Genomic DNA, 25,369 nt, shown 5'->3' with positions numbered 1-25,369 from the left:
AAATTGTCCTCATATAATAGGTTTACAACCAAAGTGTGGGCTAGAATGACATGGAGGTTATCAGTTGTTATTATACTTTAATTAAAACCTGATATCAGGCTGTTACTGTGAAAACTGAAAATAAGAGAATGTGTCCCAATACTCCCAGTCTGAGAGGATGTTCTGGGCCGATGCAACACACAGCTCCCTGTGTAATGGTTCACCAGTTTTAGATAGCCTCTGATAATGAAGTGATTTATGATCTTTATTTATCACAACCAGATAAACATTATTAGAAACTACAACCTGAAACCTCTTCTTCATCTTTACTGTAGTAAGTTTTATTTTGTAATTTAATTAATTTAATCACAATTAAATAAAACATTAACATTGCATTCACTCGTGACCTCAGTATTTGCTAAATCCTGCTCACAGCCCTGCCTCTGTCTTATCTCCAACAGAGGACGCAACACTAAAAGCAGCAGCAGCAGCAGGGCAGAATGACTCAGGTGGAAGTCCAGACACCAGCTGCAAGATGCAGGCACAGCCACAGAGATAATGCTTTACTCTGGAGGGAAAGCAAAAATGCTGCTCAGTTTGCTAAGGGAGTGGAGAAGTGTCATCCAGCGTCAGGAGTGCAACGCAGTGATTTGGAGGAGGAAAACCAAGAAGAGGAACAAGAGTCCGCCTCCTGTCTCACTGATGCTGTGCAGGTTGGTGGCCCCGCTGAACACAAACACCTGGCCGCACCTGACGGGGGCTGGGGCTGGGTTGTGCTCGTAGCCACCGTGTTGGTTCTGTCTCTAACGCTGGCATTCCCTTCATGCATCGGCATCTTCTACAGAGACCTTCAAACTGAGTTCAAAACCAGCAACACGGAGACCTCCTGGGTGCCGGCAATCATGACCGCCATGCTGCATGCTGGAGGTAGAGACCGCCATACATAACTTTAGATCCCACACTAACTGAACACGTGGGAAATGTGCATGTTGAGGCTGTCATCTTTATCTTTCCCTGCAGAAATGTAACCCATGCACACACATAGGCAGATGGTGTTTTTTCGAGGTGGCATCAATCATGGTCAGTTATTCAAAGTTTGCTTTAAAAGTTATTTGTTATATTAAAATACACATTTACTGTACTGCTTCCTGTACAGCAATGAGTCAGGCTGCAGATGTGATGAGTTCAGTGCTTTGGCCATTGTTCTTGTGCAGGAGAGTTTATTTGTCTTTTGTCTGCCTTCCTCCCTCTATCAGAAAGCTATCAGAACTTAAATATTTCCTCTGGAAAATTTGTTAAGTACAGGTTCAGCTTGTTCAAATGTATTAGATGTATTAAATGTACTAGAGCTTCACTAATGGGCCCTGGAGGCAGCAGTTCTTACACTCAAAGGTGTTAGAACAAAAAAAATGATTTTATTATTCATACCTCTAACTAGGAGTAGAGTTTTTCCTAGAGTAAACAACAGGGGCTGTTAAATCCAAATGGTTTATCACCTTGGGAGCATTTACAGAAAGTTTCATGACAATCTGTCAATCACATTTTGAGGTATCCTGCGTGCAAAGCTGACATTTTCATGGGTGGTGGCACGAGAGGAAAGCATGTGGAAGAGTTCACCCTCTCGAGCTCGAGGAGCACAAATGTATTCAGCAGTAGAATAATGCATTTTCACAGGTGCACTGGTGAAACGTCTGGCATTTCTTGGCTCCTGCCTGTAAAACGTAGAAGATGTCAGCTGCTAGATGGTAAGATTTGTGTATTAATGCTTCCCTTTTTGTGAAGCACTAGAGGCTGGACCCTCGGCATGTAGATCATATGAAAGGGTATGAGCGTGCTGGAACACTTCATCTGTTTGTAACCACCTTCTTGCCCTTTCACCAAATTCATGTACATTATATTTCCTTTTATTGTTTTGCACGGACTATAACTGCATGATACATGTATACATTACATACAAGCAGTTAACATTCTGAGATTTGTTTTATGTCCGTATCAAAGTGGAAAAGGAGTCATGAAAGCATGGAGATGGGACATCAAAGAGCTGAAAAGCCCCCTAAGCTGATTTAGATGTCTACTTTATTTGATAAGTCTGTGCTTATGTAATGTATTTGGCATTAGTCGGTTTTGGTGAGTCAGGAAATGGATTTTTATAATTCACTTTTGCAACATGCTTTCCACATTTTGGCAAGACTAGAAAGCAGATATTACCAGTGTTTTATGTTTCTGAAAATACACTGGAGACAAGAGGAAATTAATAAGGCACTGTTTTTGGTCCTTTGTGAAGCCTCATTTCTCTGTTCAAAAATAATAGATGCAAATCAGGTTGATTTGTTGTGCTAATGAGGACATAGCTTTCTGTTAATTTGGGCCTGCCGATTTGTATTTGAAAAGATCGTCTCTGAACAATCGATTATCGTAAAAATAAATATTGTCTGTTTAGAAAAATTAATGCAGTCTCTGTCACTTTATATTGGAACAGTGTGTTGTTGTTTTTTTACTAATAGTTGTACTATGTGTATTGTACTGTATCTTTTGTTTAGCGTGAGAATGATTGATAAATATGAAAGATTTACAGTGATCTGTTGGTTATTGGAGACTTTTGCACATGTATTTATTTATTTTTAATAGCGTTGGGAGTGTCTGTTTCTTTACAAAGTAAAAACGTTCCCTGTAAATAACTGTAATATGTCTTAAAAACCCATGTGGGCTAAAAGATTGCAAACACTTCTCAGTATTAATGAAATTAATACTTGAAATTTTACCCCCATTTCTCGACAGGTCCTTTATGCAGCATGTTAGTGGAGCGTTTTGGTTGCCGGGTAACAGTGATGGTTGGCGGGCTCTTAAGTGGACTGGGCATGGCGGTCTCTGCCCTGGCCAGGACCATCACTGAAATTTACATCACTAGCGGCATCACAGGTGAGGAGATACACACACCCACAGTTCCACATTTCCACCAAGGTGACGGATCATCACACTCTCCTGTCCTCTCCTCTGCAGGACTGGGATTCTGCCTTTCTTTCCAGCCATCAGTGACGATCATGGGCCACTACTTTGTGCGACGTCGGGTCTTTGCTAATGCCTTGTCGTCCACCGGCACGGCTGTAGGCCTGACCACTTTACCCCTGATTGCCAATGTCCTGCTCGGTCAGTTTGGCTGGCGCGGCAGCTTCCTGATTCTGGGCGGTGTGCTGCTAAACTGCTGTGTATGTGGGGCAGTGATGAGGCCCATTGCATCAGGACCAAACAAACCCAGATGCTCTCAGGTTTTGGATAAAACAAACGACCTCTCTCTGCAGCAGGAGACAAAGGGGGTCAAAAGCAATGTAAAGACTGTGCTTCAGGGCTTTATAGCATTCCTACACAGACATATGGCCTTTGACCTGCTCGTGATTAATCCTCGCTACCGCGCTTATGCTGTGGGAGTGACCTGGATGACACTGGGGTGTGTAGTGCCTCTGGTCTATCTGGTGCCTTATGCTACTCACCACAACATGGAAATAGACCGTGCGGCCTTCCTGATGTCAGTCCTGGGCCTGGTGAACATTGCAGTGCGACCGACGGCTGCCCTAGTCTTGGGCCTGCCACGCTTCAGAGACAGCAGCAGCTTCGTGTACGTGTTTGCCGGTGCTGTGCTCGTGAACGGGCTGAGTAACTGCATCTGTGGAGCGTCGGCCTCCTTCGAAGTTCTCCTGGTGTACGTGGTGATCTTTGGACTGTCCATGAGCGTGGGTGGCTCGCTGCTCTATACTGTGCTGATGGACATTGTGGAGATGAACCGCTTCCCCTCAGCCCTTGGACTTCTCTGCATGCTGCAAAGTGGAACAATGCTCATTGGGCCACCTCTAGCAGGTACACACGCATGCACGCATGCACGCACACACACACACACACAAACATATACATGCGGCCTTTGCTGTTTTTTGTGGCATGGCTGTAGAGATGGCAGTGTCTACCGGTCCACCACTTTGGTAGACTGAAACATCTCAAGAATCAGATGGATTGCCATGAAATGTTTTGCAAATATTCATGGTCCCCAGAAGATGAATCCTCATGACTTTTGTGACCCTCTGACTTTTCCTCTTGCGCCACCATTTGTGGTTTCTTAGTTAAATATCTGAACAACTGTTGGTTGGATTTCACACATTCATGTTCCCCTCAGGATGACGTTAAGGTGTATCTGTTGGTCAGAAATGATCTCAACACAGTATGTTGCCATATTCCTTAGACCCACAGAAAGCAAATCCACTTGTAAAGTGAAATTACAGTATGTTGAATAGTTTTTCACTGAATATGCACACAAATGGTGAGCAAAAAGCAAGGCATGTTAAGTTCTCAGCGTGTTCGCCACTCTTCTCCATTCAGTAGAGGCCTGTGATAGTTTTAAGCTCATAAGGTCACAAAGAAAAATCTTTCAAACTCACTGTGTTGTTGTTGTTATTTTCTATTACTCTAGTTGTTGCATGACTGTTTTTTGTACTTTGCTGGCTAACTTGAGGTACTCTTCAAAATTACTAACTTACTGTAGTGCGCCAACTGGAAACTTTTTAGGGAAAGTAACAAAGTAAAGTTAGATTCAAGAGAAATTCATCAACACTGCAGATGAATTATGTCATTCTGGTCAGCTTTTGCCTTTCTTTTGCATTTCTCAGGTATGTTGGTGGACCACACAGGCCAGTATTCGTATGTCTTCTACGCGTGCAGTGTGTGTGTATTCTCTGCCAGCCTCTTTCTCCTGGGGTTCTTCTACTTCCTGGACAGCAAAAACGATGAGGAGAAGAAAAAGAGCATGAAGACGCCATCAGCTATCTATCAGAAGCCTGTTGTAATCCTGGCCCCTGACTGCCAGTATGTCGCCTCAAAAGGAGGAACATCAGAAAACGCAGTGTATGTTACCAGTGTGTGATTGAAGAACACACATTTGCATAGAAGAGAAACTGTTTACAGCTTTAAAACAGTGCATTGATAAACTCTTGGGTCTGAAATTTTTAATCTTTAAGTTTGATTTTCTATAAAGTCACACTATGTTTCCTCCCACTGCTCCTTTGTCAAACTGCAGCCAGTAACAGTATGACATTTTCTTTTTCTGTTACTGCACTGTATTACGAAGCCCTTTATTTTCTCATGAAGTTATTTAAGTTTATTTAAAATTAATGTTGGTTGGAATTTGTATTCACTGTTTTAAAGAGGAATAATTGCTTAGGATTTTTAGATTATTTTATGCTAAAGTTTTTTTAATGGTAAAATATTAAGTAGACCGTTGTAATAAATTACTAATGTTTACAACTTTTACAGATTATTTTGGTATTAATATTCAACACTGTAAATGTATTATTTTGCATACATTTACCTTTTCACTGTGTGACAGATTACAAACTCAGTGCCACTCCACATGATCAAGTTTGATGTTTATGTAAAACCGTGGCTTGTTTTGAACAAAGTTATTTTTGGCCCTATACTCAATTTTTGGTTTAATAAAAACTGTCATGAAATTATTTTAATAAGGGGTGTTCTTTTCCCTGTAAATTAACAGGAAAAACATCCTATATCCTGGTGCATAGGTGGCATTGCAGGCTCAATTTCAAAATTATGTAAATATTTTCCAATCATCCAGTTGTATATGTCATATCTGTTGATGCTACACATGACAGGCTTTTTTAAGGCTAAAAGGGAATTCGCAAAATTATACAGATTATTTTCAAGTAGGACTGCAACTGCGTGTTAGCTATTTAAAGAATTATGTTTTTTTTTAAATAAAAAAATGTTTGTATTAACATCCTTTAAATCAGTTTGATTTAATGGAGGTGTGATGTGCTGTGCGTGGTAAAACAAAAACTAGATGATAAAACAGAATTATAACTAATATTCAAGCAGGATTATACACTTTATTTTATGAAATAAACGTAAAACATGGCTGTTACTGGATTCTTTTAAAAACCGTTGCTGTACTATGGGGTATTTCTGTTATCTTCTCCTTTCTCCTTACCTTGTAGATTTGGGACAAACGATTCTGATTTGATATTTTGGATTGTGCTGTGTGTTGTTTATCCCTGGAGCATTTTTTGTCCCCTTCTTAGACACCTGATAAAGATGTTTTAATGAATAAATTGATTTTAGTTGTAGCTTGTGCCAGCTTTTTTCTCCTCCAGTTGGTTTACGTTTGTTAGTATCTCCTTGTTTGTTGCTTTTTGAGTGCAGAGCAGACAGTGATGTATCCAGAACATTTTTTCTGGGGTGGCCAAGATGGGGCACAGAGCCTTTATGAAGGCACATGATCAAAATGTGTAAATTTCACATTTCTTTGCTTCAGCATCTACACATACAGTAGGCTATATGTAATAATTGAATTCTAAAACTCATGTTAGCATTCACTGAATTGTTTGTATTCAACATCAGACTGTTGTTTTGATATTTGACAGTTTTCTATTCCTGTTCTATTTCAACCTATTAAAGTTTCTAGAAACATCTGTTTTTAAATCAGTAATTGTTTAGGAAAAGTCAGTTACACATTTTAAGTGCCATTGTAGAGAATGAATCAGCATATATCAGCTCTGCTGTATAATCATAAAAAAGATACGTGTCAAAAATAATGATTCATTTGACAATTTAATAAATAATTACAATTTAAATGAAATACAACCAGTTGAGGCTTTCAATCCAAAGCAGTGTCATGGGCCAAACATAAATAAAGGATTAAATTACTTTGTTTTATAAATTATGACAGCTGTAAACAATTGTAACATAAACCGAACACACCATACCTGCAAATAAGTATTTACTGTTATGTGATGTGAGGTAATCTTAGTCAGTAGGCAGAGTTTAGTTTGTGAAAATATTCAAGCCATGCACTGTTTATACCAGCCACTCTGGATGCACCTCTTCCTTTTACCATGCAGTGTCCGAGGAAATAGGCTACTTTCAGATGAGGCTGTGTCTGCTGCTCTTGACTGTGAAAAATCTGCAAATAATAATCAAAATCACTCCATCACTGTGAGGCTAACTTGTGCAAAGTATCAGTGCAATGTCGCATCATTTTATAAGGCATGTCATATGAGCAAGAATGGAACATTCAAATTACAAATTACAAAGTTACTTGTTTTGTGATAATTAGGCTATATGGACCTCAGTGACAACTTGAATGTAAAGGTACAGGGCAAATTCATATTTGTTTATCCAGAAGTCACAGGGTCTTTCTGAACATGCCTGACTTCCTCACTGATGTATCACTGCTGCTGACTTGAGTGGGCTATTTACCTGCTGCTGGAAGTATCTGTGACTGGCTCAGACTCTTTTCTTTTTTTTGAAGACAAACCTTTCAATGTCCTTCTTTCTCTTCATAGCTGTTATCCCTGTGGGAAAATGCAATTCTATCAGTCCTTCAATCAATTATTGATTCATTTATTATAACTACAATGTCCAGCCGAAATATTGTTAAATTGGGTACAAATCAGTGTGAGAAATAGGCTATAGGGGGCTCATAGGTGTCTGTCTGGAAACCCTAGCAGCAGATTAAGCTCTGTATGTAAAAAAAACAACCCTCCATTCACAGTTTTATTTTGCACATGTTCTGATAATTTCAATTAGCCTACTTTGAATAGGCTAGGCCTATATAACACAATTAAAAAGTTCGGCAAATCATTTGTGGAATTTAAGTGCAATATGTAGGCCTACCCTGCCTCTGCATACTTAAAATGTCAAATAGGCCTAATGTATTTAAAAATTTTAAAAATGTTTAAATATTCTGATTGACAATAATATGCATTTAAATAGCAAACCTTACTCGTAAAGCAAAAAAGTAACAATTTTCTTTCTGAGCCGTCATCATTGATTGACAGGTGTTTCTCTTGAACTACCAATCAGGTCTGGGGTAGCCACAGGGTGACCAATGAGATTTCACTCAAAAACCACATGCCACCCCCCAAAATGGCCATTGAGCAGACGTTATAAATTTACTGTCCTGCAGGTCCTTGTCAGTATGGGTTAATGGTTATTTATATTCTTGTTAAAATTTTCTTGGAAGATGATGAAATTTGTTTATACCATTATCTCTCAGCCAATGAGGATGAGTGTAAGGTAAAGGTTAATATGTGACAAAAATGCGGCTACAGCAAAGACAGAAAGATAAGATCAAGTGCATTCGTTGTTAAGACTCAGTATATTCAGACGGTATTTAGACCCAGTGGAAACAGATTGGTTGTGAGATACTTAACACCAATGTCAGCACTGATTACTTCCTCACTGCTAAAGCAAGGTGCTCACAGTCTCAGATCTGCGCATGGACTCAAACACAGCAAGACTTGGAAATTATGCAGCACAAGTTTGCTCCAGTGGTGTCGGTAAGTTTATTGGTCCAAGGGGAACATGGTGTCATTCACAAATGTAGACTATTTAAGATGTTTGTGTTCCATTAAAGCAGTGGTTCTTAACCTGGGGGTCTTTTTTTGGTTGAATTCAGAAAAGAGCAAAGCGCTGCGGTTTTTTAATGTTGCAAGGCAGTCTAATCAAAGATTATATCGCCAGCGACCTATAATCTTTGGTTTGCTGCCAAGTAGCCTAATAACGGTCATATTAGCAGAAACTTGATCACAACTCACAGGTCTTTTGTTGCTAAAAACATCTGCTTTAAAAAAAATAGACAAACGGAAATCGCCTGCATGGATTTGAGTGTGTGAGTAGGCTACACAAACACGCAGGAGACAGAGAAACGGTGATCCGTGTGGGTACATGAGAGTCTCATGATGAGACCCTCAGAAAGAGGAGACACCGCTGGAAGTAGCCTACCAGTTGGTCCAGGTTCTGATGGCCGGTTTAAGGCTTAGGCCTATTTTAGGATGAGTTGGGGACAGACTGTTGCAGTTGTTCTCCGGACAATCCAAGCAACTGTAGGCTAAACTTCCGTCAGCACCACTGAGGGCCCTTCTGTCATTTATTAAATTTGGACAATTTAATTTTTTTCCAACTCCGTGCACTCAGAGCGCTCATTCAAAAAGGCGCAGCAGGCGGCCAAAACGCAAGGCGTCCAGGGCGCATTAACAGCGCGCAGAACGCTCACTGCCAAAAATATAGCCTACAATTTAAAAAAGGCGCCTCTCACTGCAAAAACGCAGTCTGTCTGATCCGCGGGGGGTCATCTTCAAAACTTCAAAAAGGGGTCGGACTGTCAAAAGGTTAAGAACCCCATGCATTAAAGTCTGTAGGTAATTGTATAATTAAAAAATTGGCTTTTTTAAAAAATCAGATGACAGCGATCTTTGTGAGATAGCCTAATCTAAATATCAATTTGAGTCTCAGTCAATGAAAAAAAATAGGTCATCCTAGCTTAACCTGTTCGTAGGGCCTACAGCTTTCAGTTGACTTTAGAACCATTCTTCCATTCATACCGTGTTACTTCTAAACAGTCTGTGTCTCACTGGGTCCCTCACATTTCTTGGCTGGAGGTGGTCAAATTAATAAACAACCATAACTTTTTAATCATTGTGCCCTTGAGTGCCTGCATTTCTCATTTGCTGTATGTTGCGATGTTAATATTTGATAACTGTTCGGTTTTCAAATATCTTATAGACCTAGGCATGAATTTCTCCCTACAGTTGTGTAAAGTTAACATCTTCTAAAACGAGGCTTTTGTAGTAGAATAATATAATATGCTATAGTAATGTAACGCTGTGAAAAGAACCATTCTGCATAATGAGTACTTTTGCTGATAATACCTTTGTTCTTATACTTAAAGGTTCATTGTGTAAGTTTTAGTGGCATCTAGTGGTGAGGGTTGCGAAGTGCAATCAGTGGCTCACGGTGCATTCGCCTGCTCCTCGCATGGTCCGGATTTGTGAAGTTGTTCTTCCGAGTTTAGTGTGTGTTCATGTGGCCATGAGTCGGAATGTGCAATCAACTTGGATGCTACAAAGATATGTTGGATTAGCATTATCAGAGATAGAAATGGCTCATTCTAAGGTAATGAAGACATAATGGTTCATTATGTAAGATCTTGATACAGTTCTGAAAACATAGTTAAATTTAATTTCTGTCAAAAGATTCTCAGAAATATTATACACTGGACCCTTAAGTTAAAGGGGTAATGGTATTTCTAATTTTACTTAAATAAAGGATCTGAGTCCACCACTGACTGTTACTAGGACCAAGTCAACATCAACTAATTTAGCATTGCACTTCTATAACATTAAAAATCAATGCAGCAGAACCGACAATCATCTTTTTTTAATTTGTCAAAACTTACAGTATCCACAATGCAATTCGATAGTTGACAGTTCAGTCGGAGAATCAGGCCTGTTATACTAACCTTAAGCAAAGATGAGGAGCGGGCTACAGAAGCCTGCTAAGTTCACTTCTTTCTAACCAACTCCAGATCCTTTTTTAATTTCCAAACTTGTAGCCTTCAGCCCTAACAGATGTTGACTCAAGTGAAATCACTTGATGCAAGAATTCAGCTCTCATCTCCCTGTGAAGCTACAACTTCTGTCTACAGTGATGGATGTATAAAGAGTTTAAGAATATGCCGTAGTAGCTACTAGAACAACAATTTATTGTTCTCATTTTTTAAAGCCTTTAGAGTAAGTTAACTTACTCTAAAGGCTTTAAAAAAAGGTAGGCCTACTCGGTTCAACACTTACAATGAATTCAATGGCTTGGGCAGTAATAGCTTTTGAAATACAAAAAACAGAAAACAATGAGCTCACATAATCAAAGAAAGAATTCCTGATATTCTATCTGACAAGTAATATAAAAACATTTCTTTTTTGGAAGGGCTAACCATGACTATTCTGTCTGCCAATAATATGAGTACATTGTTTTTCCACATGATTGTTTGGTTTAAGGTTCATTTCAGTGCCTGAAACAATGGCTCCTCAAAATTGTTTTTGCTTTCATTAAACAACTCATGCTTTGATTTTTCTTGGCCTATAAGTCTGAGACTGAGCCTGATTGCTTTGGCACTGCGCATGTTGTTATCTCTTATTCATTAAGCTTATCCAAGTTTCACTGTTTAAACAGTCTCATGTATTCTGTTATAGAGAGGAATTAGTGGGAATTCTCTCGAAAAAATATGTGGTGCATTTTAATGCTCAAATCATAGTCCATGTATTATAATCGTGTTGTGTTTTTTCCTGCATTGTGTTCTCTATAAGGTCCCTCCACGTGGACAGTCCACCTTACAAACCCTCTCTGACCAGCAGCTATGTCCATGGCACCTCCTCCATCTCTCTGCTCCCCCTGACTGTAGGCCAGATCCTGGACTCCACAGTCCAGCGCTGGCCTGACCATGAAGCTGTGGTCTTCCTGCAGGATGGCATCCGGAGAACATTTGCACAGTTTCAGCAAGATGTGCTCAGATAACCTCTTAAACACTAATCATGTTTTAGCACTGAATCTCCTATTTAACAATAAACTTTGAGTGAATTGGGAGATAATTAGTGAGATCACCTGCTAAATTTTGTTTGTGCCTTTTCTACCAGTGTTAACATTTAAGTTATTAGAATAGTTTGACCATTTGGCATTTGATGAAATCACATGCGGTAGTCCTGTGACACAAAATTGTGACTCTTTAAAACGATTTTTAGTTTAGTCAAAGGCTCTAAATGAAGTAACACCCATCATATTTAGTTTAACAACATGTATTGGTTCTGTTCTTTGGGAGAAATCATCACCAACCTTCTCTCACAGGAATATTTGAAATGTGTGCAGCGGATAAAATCTGTCAAGCTCTAACGCAGGCATAAAAGCTAGAGAGCTACATTGTAAAATTCCAGAACTGAAGAATTATCTAATATTTTTTGTGACATGCATTGGTGCAGGTTGACCAGATGGCTGCAGGTCTGCTTGCTTTAAGCTTGAAGCGAGGCGACCGGCTGGGAGTTTGGGGACCCAACATATATGAGTGGATCCTTTTCCAGTTTGCTTCAGCCAAGGCTGGAATTATACTGGTATACCTTTATAATGCATTTACAGTGTAGCCTTTTGTAGTTAGACATACAGTCTTATGTCAGCCTGATGACTTAAGCCCCTGTCCTATGTTATCAAACACCCTGCTGGTGAGCAGGACATTGAACCATTTTAGGGGCCCTTGGGAGGTATTCCGTAGTAATACTGTATGTTTACCAGGTCATTATAATGTGTTGCATGTATAGTATGATATGGTATACAGAATGTAACACGTGTGATATGCTATGTACTTTAAAGCCCTAAATATGTGGTGAGGTGCTGCATAAAAACACTTGATTTTAAAATGTTGTTACGCTTGCAGGTATCATTGAATCCGGCCTATCAAGTGAAGGAAGTGGAGTTTACTCTAAAGAAGGTACGACAAACTGTTCTACAGGGCATTGGCCTACATTTCCACGTACTTACTCTATTAAATGGTAAATGGTCCATATTTGTATAGCACCTTTCTAGTCTTTCCAACCACTCAAAGCACATTCACCCCATTCACACACATTCATACACTGATGAGCAGAGGCTAAGGTGCCAGCTGCTCACCAGAGACAGAAACTCATTCATACACATTCACACACCAATGGCACAGCCTTCGGGAGCAATTTGGGGTTGAGTTTCTTGCCCAAGGACACTTCAAGTCAACGATGGCTGTACTCCCTGAGCCACAGCTGCCCCTACCAGATGTGTGGACTCGAGTCCGATGACTCGGGCGCGAGTCAGACTTGAGTCACAAACATGATGACTTTAGACTCGACTTCACAAAATCAAAAAAGACTTGCAACTCGACTTTGACTTGAACACCTTCACTTGGACTTGAATCTTTTGACTTGAACTGTTTGCAGCGCATCAACACTTGAAATTTGTTGTGTGAAACTGAGCCTCTGCCTTTTTTCAATACAGGTTTTTATTTTTTAACCCTTGTTAAAAATATGAAATGTATTACATTGGGTGAAGAGCACATTAGTTTAGGACTTGAAACTCAAAGACTTGGGACTTACCTGGGACTTGTAAAACAATGACCCACCTCTGGCCCCTTCAGAACCAAAGTAAAATACAAAAGCATGACAACTGACATCTGACATTTTACTGTTGTCATGGTAAAAATAACCCTTACAAACAACTATGTGGGAAAATAAATTCAACAGAACTGACTTGTCATTTACAGGTCCAGTGTAAAGCTGTGGTCTGCCCTACTCGCTTTAAAACACAAAATTTCTGTGAGATGCTGAGGGAGATCTGCCCAGAGATTGACACAACGCCAGAAGGCATGATCAAAAGCTCCAGGTTTGACAGAGCAATGTCAAATATCAGATTTAAAACATGTTTCTCCTCGTTATTTCGTTATGGAAGTAAGATACAGTAAACACTTAACAAAGGGCACAATCTATAATCAATGGGTTTGTGGATGTAGTATAAAGATTCTGTCTTGGGTGTGCCAGGGTGCCAGACTTACGGATGGTGATTGTGACTGATAGCAGACAACCGGGGATGCTCCATGTAGACGATGTGATGCAAGCAGCGGAGAGTCGGCACCACAAAGAGCTGACGGATCTGCAGAGCAAGCTGTCCTCAGATGAACCCATCAACATTCAGTTCACATCAGTAACCTTCAGTATTGCACCTGTCACACTGGCCCACATGTTTGAACACTTGGATTGACATTATGATGCAACATAGATCTAACAGTGGTTCAGATCAAGTCATGTTGCTTGTTGATTTGTTTCAGGGGACTACAGGGAGTCCAAAGGGAGCCACTCTCTCCCACCACAATATTGTAAACAATGCCTACTTTATTGGTCTCCGAATGGGTTATGGATGGAGAGTAAGTCCCTATTTGTCTCCTGATTTGAAGAAAACAAAAACAGTGAAATGTAAGTGATCTTCCATATTCCCATCAGCCTCAGGTGCGAGTGTGTGTGCCCGTACCCATGTACCACTGCTTTGGCTCTGTGCTGGGAGGGATGAGTATGGCGGTGCATGGTATCACACTGGTCTTCCCATGCTCTGGCTACAGTAGCCGAGCCAACCTAGAGGCCATTCAGAGCGAAAAGTACGGCCCGCTGCTCATCACACATCGAATGACTTCCACATATACAACATTAAGCACTTTAACTGAAAGAATTTTATATTTTTCTTTCACTCAAGGTGCAATTTCGTCTACGGCACTCCCACAATGTTCGCCGACATGCTTAGCCAAGATTTACACAAGTATGATTTGTCATCAGTTGAAGCTGGTAAGGGATTTGAAGACTAAAACATGATAAATATGTTGGGTTGAGGTGTTGTGATGTTTCACAAGCATTTGAGGCATCCTTGTCTGTGTGCTGATGTGTTTTAGGTATCATGGGAGGTTCTCCGTGCCCTCCTGCGATTATGAGAAAACTGATAACAGACATGAACATGAAAGAGATAACGGTGAGTGGTTACATGTGCTATACCTTTTCAAATAATGCTGTATAAAAACGTTATAATACATAGTTATAGCTCCTCCAGCATATACATACATACATACATACAGCATGTGTACATTATGTTTTAATAGATATGTTATGGAACCACTGAGAACAGCCCTATTACATTCATGGGATTCCCACAAGACACAGAGGAGCTGAAGACGAACACTGTTGGATGCATCATGAGCCACACTGAGGTATGTACTAACCTTTATTTACATATCACCATTACCAACACTGCGACTTATGCCTGTGTGTTTTTACTATAGGCTAAAGTGGTGGATCCTACTAATGGGGAGATTGTCCCTCTCGGGGCCTCAGGTGAGCTGATGATCAGAGGCAGCTGTGTGATGCATGGATACTGGGACGATCCTGAGAAAACCAGACAGGCTATTTGCCAAGCCCGCTGGTACAGGACTGGGTACGTGCAATATTTACTAAACGTCTGTCTAAAAGAGAAAATACAGAGGCCTCTTACAGGGATTGATGCTAACATGGGGAAATAGTGTATACATGTTTCATGTGTGACTGTCTTCTACACAGTGACGTGGCCAGTCTGAACAGTCTGGGATACTGCTGCATCGAAGGACGCATAAAGGACATGATCATTCGAGGAGGGGAGAACATCTACCCCGCTGAGATAGAGCAATTTCTCTATACACATCCCAAAGTACAGGAGGTGCAGGTGAGACTCAGAACCACTGGAGGGCAGCAGAAATTAGTTTGTCTCTAAATGAAGGAACAATTGTAGACATTCTTGTTGTTGTAAAAGAAAAAAGAAGCGTTCCATGAGAACATATTTCATGTTAGTAATAAGCTTCTAGTCCTATTTCTCTGTTTCCCAGGTGGTCGGAGTGAAAGATGAGAGGCTGGGCGAGCAGGTGTGTGCCTGCATCAGGCTGATGGAGGGCCAGACCTCCAGTGCAGAGGAGATAAAAGCATTCTGCACAGGCCAGGTGAGAGACAGTAATAATTGCAAAAAGCTCAACTTACTCAAAATCAGAGAACAGCTGTAACATTTTGTGGACTTTCCCTCCCACTACTAGATTTCTCACTTCAAGATGCCACACTATGTGATCTTTGTAGACAGCTACCCTCTGACAGCCTCTGGAAAGGTACCATACTTCTGCTTTAACACAGACATACCTCAACTATTAAGATGGCCGATATGATTTATGGTTGATTAATATTATGAGACTGAAATGGCTGCTACTTTCTATTTTTCTAGATCAAGAAGAACTTATTAAAGGAGGCAATGGAGAAGAAATTAGGTCTTTAATTTAGTGTAGCCTGATGGACAGAATATCAGTGAGCTGAAGTGGTACTATATAATGATTGGCAGCTGGATTGTCATTACTTGAAATTCTTCTACTTTTATAGCAGATGTATACTCAAACATTGTACAACAGTAATGACATGACATGAATGGCAAATGAGCATACTCCATCCACCGATGAAGGCCACAAGATGTGACTTAAAGCTTTGGAAAATGTCAGCAGACCTTGTGCTGTATCAACTTACATTATAGCATTTGACCCAAACAACATGTCATATTTATCATCAGTCTTTATTTACTCAAACAATTTTGACAAATTTGATATCATAACACAACGGCTTTAACCATTCATTATCTGCACATGCCATACAGAACCTAAAATAAATAGGACCTTAATGTCAGTATGTACAAATGTGGTAGGCAAAATTACCATTCTTACAAGTTATATACACACTGACACACTTTAGAACAGGCTCACAGAGTGACATCTCATAATCAAATACTAAAGGCTTCAAATTATGCTTCAACATGTCAAGATGGTGACACAAAGGTCTATGAAAGGGAGAAATATGAGGGCAAAATGGATTTAGACAAAATTCTGGGATGTAAAATGAAGGCATTGCCAATATCAAACCTGCTCAAGTCAAGTCAAATTAACATTAAGTTCACACAATAACAGATAATTAGCAGAATATGCTGCATGACACAAATGACCATGAATTCACATACACAAGCAAAGGTAAAAAAAAAAAAAAAAAAGTCTCAAAATGGATCCTTGAGTCAGTTTTGTTTTGCTTGGAGTATCTTATCGTGAAAGCTTTATAAAGCCAAATCCACCTGCTCATCTTACGAATCCACCGTGGATATTTGCCATTAGATCACAGAATGAGGTAAGTGAGCCTGTCGCAAGATATATATATATATATATAAAAATGTATTCATGAAACATAAAAAAGGCTAAACCCTCGAAATGTCAATGGATGTCCACAGAGGAAAACACTTGACTGCAGCGAAACCTGTGAGGAGCAGTTTGTTTAAGTGCAGGTTTAACCCAGAGCACAGAACCAGCTGGTATTCCCAAGCTTTAACATGGAGACTACTTCCAAAAGGAATTACAGCAAGCAGCCAGGCAGCAACGAAAAAAACAACTTCACTATGGCTACATGGCTTTGAACGATCAACATTCACTTCAGTCATGAATATGGGGTCCAACTCTACCTCTCCCAACCCCACATTACATATGCACACACGCGAGAAAATAGCAAATAAGAAACATTTCATCTTAAAGGATACTGTGAGATAAATTAGTTAATATGAACATATCCCTTTTTAAATATAATACATTCTAAACTGAAATGAGTTTATCTGTGCAATTCAAGTGAAAATACAAGAGGGAAAGAAGGTTAAGAGGAAGCTGTGGTCTGTTAAGGACCTTTTGTCAGGGATAGTAGTTTTCAGATCAACAGAGGAACTAAGAGTACAACGGAGCCACTTCAGAGTTGACATCTAGAGAGCAACACCATTTGCAGTGACATTCATACGAGCAAAGTACAGTACAGCTTTAGGCACATGCAAGTATGTGGTAGGAACATATGCGCACATCACTGTGCACCTACTCACAGATGCATTTAGAGCTGCAAACTGGAGGCAAGTTCATTGTACAGTCAAGCCTCTCTTGCACGCAAAAATGCACAATCCCAAAGAGGAAACACACACCACTCTTCCTTCAAACTCTCTCGCTCTCTCACACACACACACACACACACATACACATACACACGTACACACGTACACAGCAATGGTCTTTCGAGTGTCCTCTCTGTTCCCACATTGTGTTGGGTGAGTTTCAGCAGAGGTTTATGCGGTGCGGGACGCCTCACACACTCAGAGGCAGCATGCCTGGTGGAGACATGGCTCTGGATGTTGCCATGGAGGTCAAGGAGCTGGGGTCCAATCCATTAACAGTCCTGCAGTTGCAACGTGAACATGCACAATATTAACAAACGCACATACAGGGCAAAAAGAAATACGCATAAAACATGGTATAATACACTAGTTATTTTCTGCACAGTAAGACAAGTAGAAAGGGGAAGAATGAAACCACTTGCTAAAACACTCACGTTTTGTCAAAGTAAGTGGTATGTAGAGAGTGAGAGAACTTGGTGGCATTGCTGTTGAGGAGTATGCCGTTGTCTTTGGAGAAATTTTTTCTTGCTGCCTGGTCTTTGGCAAAGTTCCTACATGCGGCGAGTTTGGACTCCAAAGCCTAGTCCCAAAACAGGAAATACAATCTGTGTTATACATGAACTCATCTGCAACCTGTTCAGAATTTTAAAGCACTGTTTGTTTACTTTGTGAACCCTGTGATTCATACAGAGAACAAAACCCCCATACCAAAAAGGTAATGTATTTATGTGTTAAATTAAAAGGAATATCTACCCCAACTTTCCTCAGGAGGTCACCAACAATATTAAGAGCTGAGATTCTAGCAGAAGGAGTGAGGGATGAGTTGCCACAGCCATTGGTCAAGGCTGCACAAGCACACAAGCCAATATTAATACACATATCAGTGAATGTCCTATTTCACATACACAGTAAAGACTGAGAGTAACTGACACCAACCTTTTGAGCTGATGAAGGGGTGCTCTATGCTCTTTCCTACGGGTGTGGCTGGGAGGGATAAAGAGGCCTGTACTGCAGAATCCATCTTGTCGATGTCCAAGGTGGGTGAGCTGGGTGCTGACATCCTGTCTGTAGTCCGCTCCCGTACTGCCAGCTCCTGTCTCAGGTCTGCAGAAGATAAGAGTCAAACTCATGAATAACTCCTCCACTAACTCTCACAGAGGTAACATGCTGCCTGCAAAAGGTCAGAATGGATTCCAACGGGCTTTGTCTTCACCTCGTGCTTCATCTTTCAGCCGCTGCACAGATACCAGAAGAGACTCCTTCTCATCCAGCTCACTTTCCAGGAAGGCATTTCTCTCAATGGCCTGGTTTAAACGGCCCTCAAAGTCCTCAAGAGACACTATTGTTGCCCTGCACATAGAGGTTGATGGACACAGCTGTTAAAACCTTTTATGAACGTTACATACGGTCCAATTGATTGAAAATCAAAATACAGTTAGAATTAATCATCCCCTCAGGGCCGAAGCAGTGTAGGTGGGGGTGTAGTAAGAGCAATACTCAGCACAAAGACTTTGGAAGGTTAACCTATGTCTTTTTTTAGCCTTTCCAAAGCCAAAGACACAGGAGCAAAATTGTATGGAAAACTTTGTGTTTGTCTGCTCCGACGTAAGTTACAGTCTTACCAAATCCGGCTAAGAGAGTGTTAGCTACTTTTCAAAAAATCTGCTAGTCACAATTTCAGCTAGCAAAATTGACAGTCACCAACTCAAAATGAGAGGCCTGCTGTCAACAAACCCACAGTTTTTTTTGTTTGAGAATTTTGAGCGGAAAATTTGCCACTATTTTCATTGATGTGCCGGGTGAGAATTAAAAAAATAAAAAAATAATAAACTTATATATCATATATTAACCAAAATGTCCTGTCGGGCTGACCTTTTGGCTCTCTCCAGGTCATCGTTGGCCTGCTCAAGCTCTCGGACGTATTTGTGGAGCTGCTCCTTGATGCTGCGTGTTTGGCCCAGGTCATCCTCTAGCATAGAAATCTGTTTATAACTCTGGGCATACTGCTGCTCCAGCTTCTCCTGATAGAGACGGAGAGAGTGGAGAAGAGAACAGAGCTTAGGAGCGAGTGCATGTAGAGAAACAAGAACATCACACAGACATACTGGTACAGAAAACAACTTTATCAACTTTAATGTACTTTTGATGAGGCATGCGGTGTTAAAGTACCATTTTATATACTATTCAATGGTAAATTGCAGTACTCCTACAGTTTTTAATACAACCTGGTGAATCATAAGACTGTTAGAAAATATGTTCTTCCACATTCCACTTCAAAGAGCCTCTTCGTTCCTTGGGGAGACCCTGTGGCACTTCACAGTACAGTGAGGGCTGTGTGCCAGTATTGTGGCCCCTCAGGTACAGAGACAGGAAAGCATGATTTATGATCTCTCTGGTCTCTCATGATCTTCATTCACACCGTTAATCCTCTTCAGGATTAGCTGCTGCAAGCATGCTCACGTTGGGCCACATGTAAGGCACAATACTTTTCTGCTCTGTGTACAGTGGCGGTGTACAGTTTAATTTCCTGAATGTATACACAGTAATTTGTTAAACTATGGACTATTGGATCACCAAGCGAGCGCACTCTGATTATGCCTACAGTGATTAAGAACCAGACTTGTCCTTGCAGTTTTCTATTTTCTTCCTCTTTATCCTGACATCCAATTAAGGAGTGCTGGAGGATTAACTAAGAGCATGCCTTATTATGACCTACCATACAAATAACACATTGGACCTTGTCCTCAGGATCCAACAGAGATCACATAACCTCTTAAGTAAGCACAAATTAGTTTATTGGTGTCCTAAACCACAGACCGCAAAAGCAAGCCAAATCCCAAAATAAGCTGCACGGCAAGTCGCCAGGCCCAGTTACCTTTAGGTTCGCCATCTCATTCTTCAGTCTCTCATTTTCACTCTGGAGGTCTCGAAGGCGGTGTTCAGCCTGGCAAAGCTGTGCCTCCAGCTCTGCTTCCAGCTCCCGGCTCCCCTCCTGGAACTCCTGCAGTTCCTCCTGGGCATCATGGCAACTGGATGTTACACACACAGACACAGTGGGGAGAAACATAAACAATCATTGTCAATTACCGGCTACCCTGTGCACTGTCCACTATTGAATTCTGTATAGCTGACTGGCTCAATGACGGCGGGCATGGGCTCTAGAAAACTGACTGCTTTTGTCCTGTAAGATGAGCCAGGCTCAGGCATGTTCTAGTAGCTTTATCACCAATGACCAGAAATAAACCTGCATTAAAAGCCCATTGTAGATTTTTAACGTTCAATCCTGAGTCCGCCAAACAGGAAACTGTGTTGTCGAGTTAAGTGTTCTAAATATACAGCTCTGCAGAGACAGCTGAACTGTGACAGTAGATGGCTCAGAAGTAGCTCTGAAAAACAGGCCTGCTGTCGTGCGTCCTCAGCTGTGAGAAAAAAGGTTAAAAGGTCAAGAGTCGAAGACAAAATGAGAGTGCAGAGAAACAGGATGAGGACATGGGCTAAGAAACAGGATGTGTATACACGCTGGTCAGGGCCAAACCCATGCAGAGAATCTAAAAACACAACACACAAACACACAGTAACTCATAAACACTAGTCCTGACGTGTGTAGATTGATTTGAGTGAAAAATCCAACATGGGATATGAAGGAAAAAGTAATGTGGTGGCAATGTCTGAGTTTATTTAATCTAAATGGTCCCTAGTTTTATGCACACACGATGACACCGAGGTTAACACTGTTCTGAGATCAGCTGACTCGTGCTGGATAATGGCCTCACAGTGGCTCTACAGAGCAACCCATGATATCAGTTGTTGTGCTGGAGTCGTTCCACACATACCAGCGTCACAGTGGCTTGCTTCATCAGCATGCTGGTTCCTATAACTTCCCTGTTTGACAGTGAGGCTTGTCCTCTCTCATGCTTTTCATGGTTTAAAATGGTACGCTGGCATGCATTACATAGAACAGCAATAAATGACACAGAATGTGCAAAAATGACTGAATGCAGACAATATAAATGCACTTCACATTATTAAATGTTTTAGTGATAATCAAAAACTGTATGATGTCCAAGTGGCGCTAGTCTGAACAAATTGGAAAAAGTCAAGATTAAAGATATCTCTTCAGGGAGATAACTTCCTTAAGGTAACTAAGTGATCCTGAGAAAACGTGCACAAAAACATGTGTGAGATAGGCCACGGTTAGCTATATACTTGGTGTTATTTTTTCCATGGGTTGAAGTTTTTTCCTCTTTACCCACAGCAGGAATTTCTTAGAAAACCACCAGGACTTTAACCCTCTCTGTGCAGTTTCACACTTCCTTTGAGCGAATCATGGGGCCTAACTCCACAAATAGAAAAGACAGACGGACTGAGTTCAACAAAGATTTGCTGCCTATCCCAACGTAGGCTGTGGTGTCTTTTAAAGAAGTCTCAGATGTAGTCATTTCCTACCGAGCGAGCCACAGCTGTTTGTGGGCCGTGATTTCAAAACGCTTGTCTGGTCATTTGCCTTATATGGCTACACACAGGGTTTCTGTGCTGAAACTTTTATATAGAGACGCGTCCACAAAACATTCGGTTCAAGATAAAGACGTAATTATTATGTGATCACATCTTTCATAACTACAGACAAAACCACATCTTCAGCAAATAAGCATCTGCCTATTATGTAAGACTACACCACTACAACTTTTTAAACATCACGGCTTCCTGCTGTTTGGAGTTTTGAGTGTTTTTATGAGTGTTTATTTCAAATGGGGGATTGCCACAACACAGATCACAAAATAAAACATGACATGGTTACATAACCCAATTTGCAAGAGTGAGCTTAGTAGGCAAACAGTAAAAGAACATCTGTCCTATTGCCACATGAACATGGTATGTCATGACTGGTCATAACAAGATGTTAAACATGGATAAAAGGGTTACATACTGGTCAGTACATGTGAGAAGTAAATCACAATGCCTACCTTTTCTTATATTTGAGAGCTTGGGACTTCCAGTAATCAACTTCCTCATCCTTTGACGAAAATTTGGGAATCATCTCTTTGTCCATATCAGGGCACCCTGGGAATTAAGGAGACATATATTTATTAGCCTCACAGCTGATTTCAATAACTTAAAAGGACATTTGAAAACAATGCAAGGCTTGTGCTCCTGAGGTTAGGACCACCACTGAAAAGTAAAAAACAAACAAACAACAAAAAAAACACACACACACAAAATGTACTCAAACATGGTACAACATTTTCACTATTTGCATCCTTTGGCATGTAGAATCTGGCATGGTGCATTCCCATCTTATCTTAGAGCTAACCAACCAGGCAAATCGAGATGAAAAACTTCCCTCATTTCTCACTGGAGATGAGAAGATAACAGAACAGGCCTGTCGTTACTGGAAAGGGACAAACAGGGCCGTGTCACCCTACGCTCTGAGGTCATGTCATCCGTAGTTACTCATGAATCACTAGCTACATCACCCAGTCTTTTACAAGCTTGGTGGCCAACATGGCAAGACTTTTTATGACTGAATAGCCTGAATGATGTCCGGTGCCCGGTAAATGTGTGTAATCTTTATCAAGTGTGGTTAATGCCAAACAGATCAAAGCTGTCGGTTGTGGCCTAGTTCTGAAGTTTTGACCAAGAGCTTTTTATCTTCCGTCCTGCTTGCGGAAATAACACTTTACTAGACGGCTTTTCCTCTTTTCTGGTGAGCTAATAAACTCTGCCTCACTCTGCGATCTATGAGGCAGGTTTCAGGAAATTGTCGAACACATCTGGAAAGAGCCGCTGCGGTGTGTTCTGTGTGTGGGAAATACAGCTGCTGCACACATGCCCTTCCAATTGCTGTAGCTCCAGGATCCAAACAGAGATTATCAGGATTTCCTGCAGATAGGTCAGACAACCAGTGGATGTAGCACCGGAACCCATTCAGCCGGACTGAAGGTCAAGCAGATAACGCTTTTAGGCAGTTATTTATAAGGCTTGAGGAATTTGGTTTGATTAGTGTTAAAACTGTCTGTGCACAAAGTGGTTATATAAGAAAGTGGTATATGTTACTGTAGCGATTATTATTATATTTTGGCGAGACTAGGAGGAGGATGTGTTGTCTTCCTTGCCAAGGAGAAGATGGTCTAGACTCAGAGGCCAGACCGCCTGCTCTTCCCTTTCAACATTCCTCAGAGATGGCGTCATAAACAATTTTCTTGCTACTGGTCCCTCACGTGTCAGTACACTACTTTGGAAACCACAAAGGAAACTGGAGACCAAAATACTTTAAGGGTGGAGAGAGTGAAATGTTCCCCGGCTGCTACAGACGTAACATGTTAGTTGTGTCATATAGAGCCTTCAAATCCCTCCAGGGAACAACCCAAACTATTTTCTCTGATTATATACAGAGAACAGAATTTCAAGGTAGTCTAACAAACAGCAGATCTCTACTTGTTGTGATGCTGAATGGGCTGAATGGGATCCAGTGCTTTATATTGATCAGTGTGGGTCTCCACAAGGCATGAGTGACAGGAAACAGTTTCCATAGTGATTCAGATCAAAGGCCTTATCAGGATAATCACATGGCTATATCTCAGCCCACTGACCAATGACAGGATGCTCAAATGGGGCAATAGAGATACTAAAGCCATTTCACATATTTAGGCCAGATGAGGACAGACTGGCTCTGTACTGGTAACATAATACATCACTTAAAATGAGATGAAAAGGTTAAGTTACATCATGTTGAGCACTGTGACTGCCAGAAAGAAAAAACTAGCTCCTGTTATCTTTCATTTCAGCATCCTTTGGAGCGGTGTCAGCTTGACCCCTTTATCTATTTGTCTGCTGAAACAATACCTGGACAGGCCAGGCCTGTAGCCAGCAAAGATGGTGATGGTGACCCTCCACTTGGTGTGGAGCCATCTGGAAGTTACAGACAGGGGAAGGTCGTGAAGAGTTTCCTTTCCCTGATTCCGGTCTCTACATCCTCATTTGTTGCAGATGACTAGGTGCTTACTAAGAGCTCAAGTGCTGATGTAGTCACATTTTTATAGTGGGGCCATTGAGAGGGGTGAAAATACCTCTTATAGTCCTATTGGTTTGCTCTTATTTTAATAATAATCAGATCACAGGGTGTGGTGTCAGTGTTCCCCTGACCTGGGCCTATATTTTGGTCCCTTGTGTTATGGAAGGGGGTTTTTCTATAAAAATGACTATGTAGATGCACCACAAATAGGTTAACTGTGATTTTATAGCCAGTGTGCACATATTTTGCAACAATCATAAACAGTAAGCAAAAAAGAACAGAGTGACATTTATCAGGCCAGATTTGTCTGAACTGCGGCAGGTTGTAATTCAGATAACGTTAGCTAACAAACGCTGCTGTCAATGTGTGGAAATCTGATACTGCGTGGTTAGACAGACAGAATACAGAAGCTTAGGATAATGCCAAAACAGCACGCGTTACACGAAAACAAGAAAATACCACATACAAAAAATACATGGTATGTAAAGCAAAAAATCAAAGCAGAGTCTTCTCAACATTTAAACCGAGCTCGACTGTCATCTCCGTATTCACACAGACGCCGCTGGCTAAATACGACAGCTCAACACAAACAGGTCCAACAGTAAACACGTCAAAACGGAACATTTTCACTCTTAAAGTTGGTACCTGCTCATGTCAAATCGTTGTCCAACAGTCTTCTGTTTCAGCGGGTCACCTTCTAGCCGGTGTTACATCCAACACACACCTCTCTCCCCTGCCCTGGCCTCGGATGGTACTATAGTGACTGAGCTGTGTTTAGGAAATTGCCAACGCGTCTCCCGGAACCGACGTAAATCCTGACATAGACGTACGTGATGACGTTATTTACGTCACGACTGGGCAGGGCTGCCATAGAAATAGATGTGCTAGAATCACGCACCTCTTTTTTAAAAAACGATTTTGGACTGTGGATTTGCAGCCACACCGTTATTACTACAGTGACCACAAGGTGGCATATGATTGCCAGAGAATAAATCACTACACAGGGAAAGAGAACAT

The 25,369-nt window shown here is 41.0% G+C and overlaps 3 protein-coding genes across 3 annotated transcripts; 2 read left to right on the top strand and 1 right to left on the bottom strand.

The window, feature by feature from the left end:
- The first annotated feature begins 446 nt into the window (after positions 1–446).
- slc16a5b (solute carrier family 16 member 5b) lies at positions 447–6,335 on the top strand. The gene is made up of 4 exons (XM_038702201.1): positions 447–906; positions 2,758–2,898; positions 2,980–3,831; positions 4,632–6,335. The coding sequence occupies exons 1-4, from the start codon at positions 480–482 to the stop codon at positions 4,883–4,885; spliced, it is 1,674 nt and encodes a 557-aa protein (XP_038558129.1). The 5' UTR covers positions 447–479; the 3' UTR covers positions 4,886–6,335.
- A 1,747-nt stretch (positions 6,336–8,082) lies between these two features.
- Positions 8,083–15,922, top strand: LOC119890778 (medium-chain acyl-CoA ligase ACSF2, mitochondrial-like). The gene is made up of 16 exons (XM_038702181.1): positions 8,083–8,315; positions 11,121–11,316; positions 11,787–11,915; positions 12,236–12,289; positions 13,091–13,209; positions 13,365–13,527; positions 13,652–13,747; positions 13,824–13,975; positions 14,071–14,159; positions 14,264–14,340; positions 14,468–14,575; positions 14,648–14,799; positions 14,922–15,063; positions 15,224–15,334; positions 15,425–15,493; positions 15,607–15,922. The coding sequence occupies exons 1-16, from the start codon at positions 8,194–8,196 to the stop codon at positions 15,655–15,657; spliced, it is 1,830 nt and encodes a 609-aa protein (XP_038558109.1). The 5' UTR covers positions 8,083–8,193; the 3' UTR covers positions 15,658–15,922.
- A 4-nt stretch (positions 15,923–15,926) lies between these two features.
- Positions 15,927–25,154, bottom strand: ndel1b (nudE neurodevelopment protein 1-like 1b). Its single transcript, XM_038702191.1, has 9 exons — positions 24,998–25,154; positions 22,305–22,401; positions 20,216–20,369; positions 19,213–19,361; positions 18,554–18,690; positions 18,277–18,444; positions 18,094–18,185; positions 17,775–17,920; positions 15,927–17,621 (listed from the first exon to the last, which is right to left on the bottom strand). The coding sequence occupies exons 2-9, from the start codon at positions 22,388–22,390 to the stop codon at positions 17,531–17,533; spliced, it is 1,023 nt and encodes a 340-aa protein (XP_038558119.1). The 5' UTR covers positions 22,391–22,401; positions 24,998–25,154; the 3' UTR covers positions 15,927–17,530.
- Positions 25,155–25,369: the final 215 nt, after the last annotated feature.

This window comes from Micropterus salmoides, unplaced genomic scaffold, assembly GCF_014851395.1.
Source record: "Micropterus salmoides isolate LMB-PRFRI ecotype aquatic unplaced genomic scaffold, ASM1485139v1 Ms_hic_scaffold_10, whole genome shotgun sequence".
Lineage (NCBI taxonomy): Eukaryota > Metazoa > Chordata > Actinopteri > Centrarchiformes > Centrarchidae > Micropterus > Micropterus salmoides.
The sequence above is the reverse complement of the archived record's forward strand: the minus strand, read 5'-3'. Positions and strand labels throughout refer to the sequence as shown.